Source organism: Triturus cristatus, chromosome 10 (assembly GCF_964204655.1).
Source record: "Triturus cristatus chromosome 10, aTriCri1.1, whole genome shotgun sequence".
NCBI lineage: Eukaryota > Metazoa > Chordata > Amphibia > Caudata > Salamandridae > Triturus > Triturus cristatus.
Genome location: NC_140593.1, coordinates 810,327,785 through 810,337,946, shown reverse-complemented (window position 1 = coordinate 810,337,946; position 10,162 = coordinate 810,327,785). Strand labels below are relative to the sequence as shown.

General features: G+C 48.9%; 1 protein-coding gene across 1 annotated transcript in view; it reads right to left on the bottom strand.

Moving 5' to 3' along the window:
• Positions 1-7,360: 7,360 nt before the first annotated feature.
• DNAAF8 (dynein axonemal assembly factor 8) overlaps positions 7,361-10,162 on the bottom strand; it is an 816,395-nt gene continuing 813,593 nt past the window's right edge. Inside the window, exons 30-31 of the mRNA XM_085628378.1 lie at positions 9,597-9,666; positions 7,361-8,230 (exon numbers count right to left, since the gene is read on the bottom strand). Of these exons, the coding sequence (XP_085484504.1) occupies positions 8,150-8,230; positions 9,597-9,666 (151 nt within the window). The 3' untranslated portion in view covers positions 7,361-8,149. The remainder of the gene's footprint in view (positions 8,231-9,596; positions 9,667-10,162) is intronic.

The window sequence follows — 10,162 nt, the reverse complement described above, 5'->3', positions numbered from 1 at the left end:
TCATGGACGCACAGGTGAGTCCTACCCGGGACAAGGGAGAACAACGAAGAGTACTGCCCCAGGACCTGGCGACAGTCCTCCTGCTGTTCAGGAGTTAGAGATGGGGAGAGTATCACTCCCTCCACCGACCCATCCTTTTCCTGAGACGCAAACAGATCAGGGAGAGGCTCGCTTTCCACGTCCTCTCCTCCGTCAGTCACCATCATCAAGATGACTTCGGGCCTCTCGTGGTGGGGTTTGAGGCGGTTGGCATGCAGCACCCGCAGGGGCTGACGAGGGGTCTTCAGGTCCACCAAGTAGGTAGCCTTACCCTTCTTCTCCAACACCTCAAAGGGTCCTGACCAGCGATCCTGGAGGGCACTAAGCTCTCCTGGTTCGATCACCCACACCTTCTGGCCAGGCTCCAACTCCACCGGGTGAGCGTTGTGGTCATACCACGCCTTCATTACTGCTTGGCTGGCTTCCAAGTTGTCAGAAGCTTGCTTCCACAACTTAGCCATTTGGCTCCGGAAGGCCAGCATGTAGCTCACCACATCCTGGGGGAGCTTTCTGGGAGTTCTTTCCCATCCGTCTCTCACCAGGTTAAGAGGTCCACGTACAGGGTGCCCATACAGAAGCTCGAAGGGGCTGAAGCCCACTCCCTTCTGTGGCACTTCCCTGTAGGAAAAAAGTAAACAGGGTAGGAGGACGTCCCATTTCCTCCGCAGGCTTTCAGGCAGACTTCTGATCATGCCTTTTAAGGTTTTGTTAAACCTCTCCACCAGACCATTGGTCTGGGGGTGGTAAGGAGTGGTGAACCGGTATGTCACTCCACACTCCTTCCACATTGCCCGCATATATGCTGACATGAAGTTGGTCCCCCTGTCGGACACAACTTCCTTGGGAAAACCCACTCGGGTAAAGATTCCCATCAGGGCCCTAGCCACAACAGGTGCTGTTATGGTCCTCAGAGGTATTGCCTCTGGGTACCGTGTGGCATGATCCACCAGAACCAGGATAAACCTGTGACCAGCTGTAGTCGGTGGATCTAATGGACCCACAATGTCGATGCCCACCCTTTCAAAGGGGGTGCTAACGACAGGAAGTGGTTCCAGGGGAGCTTTCAGCTTCACCCCTGTTTTCCCACTGGCTTGGCAAGACACACATGTCCGGCAGTAGGTATCGGACGTCACTTTCATCTGAGGCCAATAAAAGTGTGGGACAAGACGGGCGAAGGTCTTGTCTTGCCCCAGGTGTCCTGCCAATGGTATCTCGTGAGCCAACTCCAGAAGGAAGGCTCGATAACGTTGAGGAACTACCAAGGCTCGTGACGATCCGTGTAGGGGTGCCTTGGGTTCACTGTAGAGGAGGCCATCCTCCCAGTAAACACTGTAGTTCCCTTCAACGTTCCCTACTGCCTGGGCTTCGGCCTGCCGCCTCAGCCCCTCAAGGGTAGGGCACTCCCTCTGGCCCTGGCAGAATTCCTCCCTGGACGGGCCTCCCTCCACGTGCCACTCGGCCGGGATGGGTAGGTCCTCCAGGTTGGTAACGTCCCCCTCCGCAGACTCCTGGTCCACCACCTCCGGTGGCCTATCCGTCCTACGGGGTGGAGACGCCGAGGCAGGCTCCTCCTGTCCTCGGTTCTTCCCTTGACTGGCAGCTGGCTGGGCCTTTGTTCCAGGCTCCAGCCGAAATGAACTCCCTCTTCGGGTAGTCGCGGACCTTGTGCTAACACAGGCCCAGTCAGGTGTACCCAGCATCTCGGTGTGAGTCCGGTATTCCACCTCCTTCCAAGCGTTGTGCTCCATGTCATTGCCCAGCAGACAATCGACTGGCACGGCAGGGCTTACGGCAACTCGAAGTGAACCTGCAACCCCCCCCCATTCAAAGGGAACCTCGGCCACGGGATAGTGACCTGTTCTGCCGTCAGCCATCGCGGCTGGGTGGAGTACATCGGGAACTACCTGCTCTGGAGACACCAGCTGGCTACGCACCATAGTCATACTGGCTCCTGTGTCTCTCAGAGCCTCCCCTCTTTGGCCGTTGATGGTGATCCACTGCCCATACTTTGCGGTATTTGCGGGCACCTGGATCTTAGGAACCATCTCCCGTTCTCCCAGGGACACTAAAGTGACACCCGCCCACTCCCTTCCCTTAGTTAAGGGCATCTCCTCCCCGAGCACTACACTAGCTACTCCGGGGGGCTTTCCTCCAGTGGGAGGGGGTGATCGTTTCTGACACTTCGGATCTCCTTTATAGTGTCCAACGCCACCGCACTCGTAGCAATGGACAACCCTTGGCTGCTGACTCTGGCCAGGATTAGGGTTTCTGGGTGGGTTAGCCTTAGAGGTGAATCCTGTTCCCTTCCCTTGGAAGTTATTTTGGGGGCCTTTGGAGAACTCCTTTTTCTTTTCCCCTCCTTCTTTCTTCTGGGGGGCGCCCTGTCCGGCCTTTTGAGTATCCCCTCCAGTCCCCCTTGTGGACACCCGGGTACTAGCCCAAATGTCCGCCTCCTCAGCAAGCTTCCGGGGGCTGGTCAGCTTGCTATCCACCAGGTGTTGCCGCAGTTCAGGGAAACATTTCTCGAGTAGGTGTTCCTTCAGTACTAGGTCAAACAGCTCCTCGTAGTTCCTTACTTCACTGCCCTGAATCCAACCTTCCAGTGCCTTCTTTGCATAGTCCAGGAAGTCCACCCAATTCTGTGTGCCCAGCTTGTGACTACCCCTGAACTTCTGTCTGTACTTTTCAGGTGTTAGTCCAAACTTTCTGATGAGCGCCAGTTTCATGGTGGGGTAGTGGGTCTGCTCATCCTCTTCGAGGGCCAATAAAGCATCCCTACCAGCTGGAGGCATGTACCTATACAATCCTCCTCCCCAATACTTCACTGGAACCCCATGGGCCCTCAACGAGACCTCATAGGCTGCTAGCCACTTGGCGATGTCGTCACCCGCCCCATAGCTAGCTACTATGTCCTTTGGCAGGTAAGGTTTGGATTCCCTGGTGATTTCTTGGTCTTGGCTGCCACCATTAGGAACAGTTGGTGCTCCAATTCTTAGGATCTGAAGCTCTATCTCTTTCAGTCTTATCTCATGAGCCATCCTCTCTTTCTCCGTCTCATGAGCCAACCTCTGTTCCTCCTTCTCCTTCTCCAGCTTTGCTAAATCCCATGTGAGCTGTCTTTTCTCTCTCCGATCTGCTAACTCCACGCTGGATAAGCCCCCGCTAGAGACAGTGCTGCCCTTCCTAGAAAGTGTCCTGGGCCCTGCTGACAGGTTCCCCACCTCAGGTTGGTACATCTCAGCCCCCTCGGGGTCAGGCTCTCCATCCCTGTCTTCCTCCTCAGCCTTGCTTTCTCGGCGTGCCTCCCCCCAAGCCCTTAAGCTGGTTTGGAGTGCACCCTTCTTTGCTCCTGGGGGACAGTACACCCCCTCCCGCTGGCAAAACTCCCTGAGTTGGGCCACAGTGTACGTTTCTAAATCTTCCAGTACAAACTCCATCTTGCCCACTCAGGTTAGAGGACAGGTTTTGTGCAGTAACAATGCAGGGGGGTACCTTTAATAATACCTCCTCCCACCACCAGAGTAAATTTGGAAAAAACAAAAACCCACAATTAGGAAGGCCGCTTTGAGAAAACTCCCGGTGTAGGCCTATGGACTACCCACAGTTATTGTTGAGTATACGTAGGCACAGCTCTATCCCACCGCTGAACACCAATTTATGTTGGAAAACCACACTCCCACTCTGAAAGGGTGGTGGTGGTCTTCCGGACACACTGTGGTAGCTTGGCTCGAGTGGTCAGGAAACAGGCGCAGTGCTAAGCATACAATATACCCATACAATAACCATGCGTGCATCCGTTCCAAAAACGACTCTACACCGTAAAAATTATGAAAATATTCTTTCTTTATCTTTTTCTCTTAGTTGCTGATTGGAAAAATAAATAGGTCAATCACAATATACAAGTTTCAATTAGTGCAGGTCAAATAAATATTGGCTGTTTGATGAAATAAATAGGGGTGATCATAAATAACAGGGCATAAATACAAGTGCAATATATACAGACAATTAAATACTTTGAGGCAATAAATACTGTACCAATAAATATTGTACACCATCAAGTCCTGTGGACCTATAAATATAGTGCAGCAATAAATAGGTAAAAACTCAATAAATACAGTATCCCCAATAAATAATTAAAAGTATACAGCAACCCTCATATAATCAGATGACACTTCAATTCTTAAGGGCTGATTTGGCCCAGGCACAGCTTGTAGGGTTGTGGAAGGCTTGAGGGGGGAGGCTACTCCCTGGCTGGGACAAGGCTGAGGCCTAAACTGAGGTAGATCAAAGGGGGGAATACCAATGCCCTGGCTTTCCTTCTCCACACAACCTCTCTAGGTTAGTCCCAGTTCACCCCAGGCACAGTCAGGTTGGTTTCAGCACCTCCCTAGCCCCTTAGAGCAGTCTCTCAGGTCTCCAGAGGGCCTTAGGCGCCCTCTACTCCACTTACTGCCCTTTTCCTGATGTTCCGACGCCGCTGGAGTCGTGTCGACGCCGTGAGGCGGTTCCGGTTCGGTCTCGGCGGCCTCGGCACAATGTCAGTTCTTTGACGACGCCGGCAGGCGGTTCCGGTCCGATGTCGGTGGCCTCGGTTCGATCTCGACCTCCGATTCGACGACGTCGGGCAGTCTCTTCACGATGTCGACTTCGGGCGGCTCCGGTCCGATGGCGCTCTCGGCTCCGATGACGTCGGCCGGCCTGGCCTCGATGTCGACTTCCGGCGACTCCGGGGTGCGATCCTCACCCCCGACCTCCGGTGCTCCTCCTCTCAGGTTCCGGGCGACTCCGGAGTGCGATCCTCACTCCCGACCTCCGGTTCCCCTCTACCTCGGTCTCCGACGACTCCGGAGGGCGGACTTCACTCCTCCGATGACGCCGCTCGCTCGACCTCGGTTCACTTCCTCCTCGACCTCTGGTATTCCTCTCGACCCCCGTCGGCGCCCTCTCACGACCTCAGGCGGCTCCGGGCACGACGTCTGCCACTTCAGTCAGCGCCGCTTCTCCACCTCGGGCTCCAGGTCTTCAGGCTACTCGACGCCGGACTCCAGGGAAACCAGTTCTCAGGTCAGAATCTTGCTGTTTTCTTGGTTCTAAGGCCTGTTCCTGCTGTCCAGGTCCTTAGGATGGTTTTCTTCTGTCTTCTTCCCACACAGGGCTATAGGCTGGGATCCATCAGTAGGGACAAGTATCAAGGGTGGGTTTATGGACCCCACTCCAGGCACAAGTTTCCACCCCTGCTGCTTCACTCCTTCCTCCTTCACTGTTGTGCTCCTCTCTCTTCACCAGTCAGGTGCCAACTGCCAGCTCCAACTGCCAACTGCCTCTCTTATCCTCCCAACATTCTAAACGGTCTCCAACTGTCACAGAGTTCTGGAATCTCCTGGAATGTTCTGGAAGGTGCTGGTAGGTTCCAGTGGATGCTGGTGATGTCACAGGTGGCCACCATTTTGTGCTCCAGGCCCTCAGACAGAAGTTTCAGGGGTAGCTAAAATGGCTCCCTGAATCTGCAGCAACACGAAAAAGTCTGGTGGTTCCCAAAAAGGAAAAATTCAAACAGGGGTTGAGGCAAAAGTGGGACAAAATAAATAATGATGAGGAGGGACCACCCAAAGGGCTGACAGGTCTAACAGCACTGTTCTCCACTTCAACTTGTGAACACAGTCTGCTGATAAATGCACTGATTAGCTTTACAGTGTGTCTTTGGTTGTTGAGCGGTGTCTTAACCTGATCCATGTCTTGATCTTCCATGCTCTGACGCTGAACTGGTGATCGACAACGAGATGGTCTTCGACTTCATTGCGTGCCTCCATGGACAGGAAGTGGCCATTGCACCCGTCAGTGTTGTTACAGATCTTGACTTCTTTTCTGACCTTAGATCTCCTTTTCGAGCCCCTTTGTGTGGGAGTCTTAGAGACAGGGAGACGTCCAATGGTAGAGGGAGCGTGCTACACACTTGACCCTCTATACATGACCTTCCAGAAGCAAACTCTGGACAACCCTGATGGTTCTCCTGCAGGCCAGCAAGCCTGATTTTTGTGCCTGTCCTCTTGCATATCTTCTTTCAATGTGCACAGTGTTCAGAGTGCGAAGGGAGCCAGGAAAACAAACTATACAGACTGCATGAGGGACAGTCATTTTCTTCCAGATGAAGGGCACTTTATAAAAACCTCAGGCATTCTGAGGAAAAAAAAATAAAAACAAAAAATATACTACTTAGTATAAGACTATTTTGAGAGAATAAAGTAAAAGGTTTGGAAAGATTTGCATAGAAAAACGCCAAAAAGGCAGATCGTGCTCCCGGGTTCTGTTGCCGAGAAAAAAGAACTGATGCAACTGCCACAGACAGGGAATGATGGGATAGTGGTTTAGTCTTTTTAATTAAGGGAGCAGTGTCAGTTTTCCAACCGATCTGGACAGCAGCCCTTTCACAACAGGCTTGGAAATAGTTATTTGTCACTTTTCTAATAATGTGAGTTTTTAAAACAACTATTAGGGTTTTTTTAAAGCAAATAAAGTAAATTTAATCAACGTTAACAGCCACAGGCTGTGAAAAAAAGTCTTACTTTTTACAAATTGGCTTTATATAAGAAAAATTGCCTATATTATTATTTTGTAAAAGGTGCTCTGGGATCCCATGTGTGGGCAGGACAATTCAGTGCTTATGGTTAGCAATGAAGATGCCCTGAAGGAGAACATTACTTTGTTTTTATACTTTGTAGTCATTGTGAAGTGTGTGATTGGAATCTACGCCATGAACAATCTTTACCCGGGTCGACAATGATCGTCCTTAGAAATCCCGCACAGTCCCTTTTCGAGAGGCTCCAAACCTCTATGACTTTTTTTTTGTTTTTTTAAATATTTTTATTGAGTATCACCTATGATTTACAAGTATATAGTATCAGTAGTAAGCTTGTTGAAATCCTTACCAAAAGACATGTGGAAGACATCATGTTCACATGTTGTACCTTAACAATCGAAGAGTACCAGCAGTTCACATAGAATAAAACATGTCTTAAAGCATACATTAACAAATTGCTATCCCAGGCAGCTAGTAACAATTCCAATAAATGCAATCTAGTGCAATACCCATTTCACCGCCCACCCACCATAACCCTCCCTACCCCAACAAAACCATTAACCTAAATGCCGCTCTATGGCAACTCACCCCGCTGATGTACCTGCGTCTGGTGTGTGCCAGGCCGAAGAGCCCAACAAGGGGCCTGAATGGGGGGGGGGGGGGGAATAGAGGTGGGGGGGAGGGAGGGGGGAACCTCTATGACTTTTAACAAGTGCATTCAGCCTGAGGAAAAAAAGCATCATCCAACTTTCAACTTTAAGTTTATTTCTGGATTAACAATAATAAAAGATTCAGGGTGACGACATACATTCCAATTCCTTTCACAAAGTGGTAAATAAATAGTTAAATTAGAAAATATATCTCTGTATAATCTTTTTGCTGGTAATGGGACCCTGAGCTCTTTTAGAAAAGGGTAACAGGCCTCATCACCCGCTTACATATATTGTTCTTGCTAAATAAATTCCCTTAAATCTCATCTGTTCCATAGGAACCCCAACCCCAATCAAGCAATGGATGCAAAAAAAATCACAGTAACATTAGCGTTCATCCCACTGCTGGGAGCTTCATAAAAACATGGATGTTTAATTAGGGCCACGCTTGGAAAAAGGGTTTTTATCAGAGTGTGAGCATGTGATCCCAATTAAATATGGCCTGCGTTTGGCACTCAAAGAAGAAACGAATAATTAAGTTCTTCCGTTTTCTTTCTTTTTAATTACAAAAATAGGGTACAAATACATCTGTCCATACAATACGTTGGTAGGTGATGCTAGAGACGTCTCCTGGGGTATCTTTAAGAGGTTGTCGCACAGTGGATGGTCCACACGAATGGCAATCTTTACTCTCCAGAGCAGAGAGTCTCAATGAACAGCATTATTAAACAACTCGTTTCTTCAAAGGAGAATGTCAATGGCTTAGGCAATGGATTGAGGAAAGGATACAAGGAAGGCGGATGGAACAGGATGAAAGTATCAGGGAGAAGGTAGGAAAGGTTGGTTGGGATGGGTAACTCCCAAGAGGAGTGCATCAGGGTCCTCATTTGGAATCCTTCTCTACAATCTGGTGAATGCTGTCCATGGTCAGAGAGTCAAAGAAGCAGCACAGCAGCTCTTCAGCCTGAGAACAAAAGCATTACAGACAAAAAGCGTCAGTGATATTTTGATGCCAGGGAACAATGAAAAGAAGCAGGCTTTGGGGTGGAAGAATGGGCTAAATGCTGAGTAGGACGTGTGGGAACTTCAGAAAGCTGTAAAGATGTTAGATGAGCCCAAGTGGCCATCCAGCACAGAAAATGGCCGCAACAGTGGCTACTCTGGGGAATTATGCAGCACCCTTCAACATGCAAAAAGTATGCAATGGTCACCAGACACTTGGTAAATGAAAGGCAGTGCCCTGAGACTTACTACCTTATTCATCGTCTCTGAGTCTAGTTCTCAGAACTGCCAATCACTGCAGGAAAGTTCAAACAAGGTAACTAAACACATTACTAAAACCAAAGCACAATACTATATTCTGTCACTAACTGCTGCTACATATCTTTCCATGTGGGTACATTGGAAACACCCTGCATTTTCTATAACTACTCATTCTCATCTTACAGGCACAGTCACTCCAAGCAACCTCATTGTGTTGCCTCTACTTCATCACTACCCTAACATTACTCATGCGCTGGGCCCAGCGGGTTCAAGCAACCTTGTTGCCATGCTTCCATTTCTATGCTGCCCTAACGATTCACTTGAAGATGCTGACAAATGTGTATGTGCCACGTCTGCAGCATTGCAAACAATAAGTCTGCCATGTCACTGAGATGTGACTTTCTAAGGGCAGTTGTCTTCAAGGCTAACTCAAAGAACCACACACACATTGTCCACATCGCCAGTGAGCAAGAAAGTGTCTGGAGTGAATGTAGAGGGCCAAGTACAGACTGCGACCATCAACGATGATTGTAGGCAGATTTCATGGGTGTGGAACATTCAGAAGGAGGCGAGGTGTTTGGAGTGGTAAACTATAGATACCTCGTTAAATATACCACTCATACATGCAGTTACAATACATGGAAAAGAATGGACTAACATGACTGGCTACCTGAATTTATTCAGACTCTGGGGTGCACATGGCACTGTGCATACTCATACGGTACTCATTCTACAGAAGGACAGCGGGAGTTACAGACAATGCTTCCGGCTCAGACGCCTCAATCAAATCCAAGATTAAAAGGCTGCTTATCTGTACAGTAGTGTGCAGCACTAACTATATGGCTAATAAGATTTCTCACAGTGCCCTGCTTTCATTTATCCTAGTTGTGGTGACCACTGCCCAATATATCAGACTCTCACTCTGCTCTGTAAATGACTCAAAGCTTCCCTGCCACAATCATTGAGGGTTTGACAAACCACAGGCCCTTTCACTTGTATTAACCCAGGAGCTCCACTCCATTGCTGTGCCTGCATACACAGACAGCAACCAGCATTGTTCTGCTTACCTGTTTCTCTGTTTTGGGATAGAGCAGGAGCTGCATGCATTCCTGGACAGCCTGCCACCGACAGTCGTTACTGGAATAGACAACAAAGAGCAAGATGTGTGTGTTACTGGGCTATTTTGTCACTTACAAGACTTCAGAAGGTGGATATTGAGAGTAATGAACAATAACGCACCAAAATTATGACTAAACATATTTATTAATGAAAAACAAGGCTCTCGAGAATATTTCACATATGGAATTGTTGACAGAAAGGAAGATATTTTTGCTGGATTATTACTGCAATCTAGAATACCAATGCCAGAACACCCATTGGTCAAGCCTGAAAACCTTCAAGCCCGGGCTGGCTCATACACACCGCCTTCGACCATAGTCTGGTCAATGGCAAGTCAGTGCCAATAGCAATGTGTTCTCTGGTAACTAATGCCAATTGCCTACTTCCCCTTTCTGACACCAACCTGAGGAAATATATAAATATTAATCTTCAATATCCACTAATTGTAGTAAACAGGTATAAAAGGCGTTATCACAGTACAATGATATCAACAATCGACCAAGGTCTCCCCATT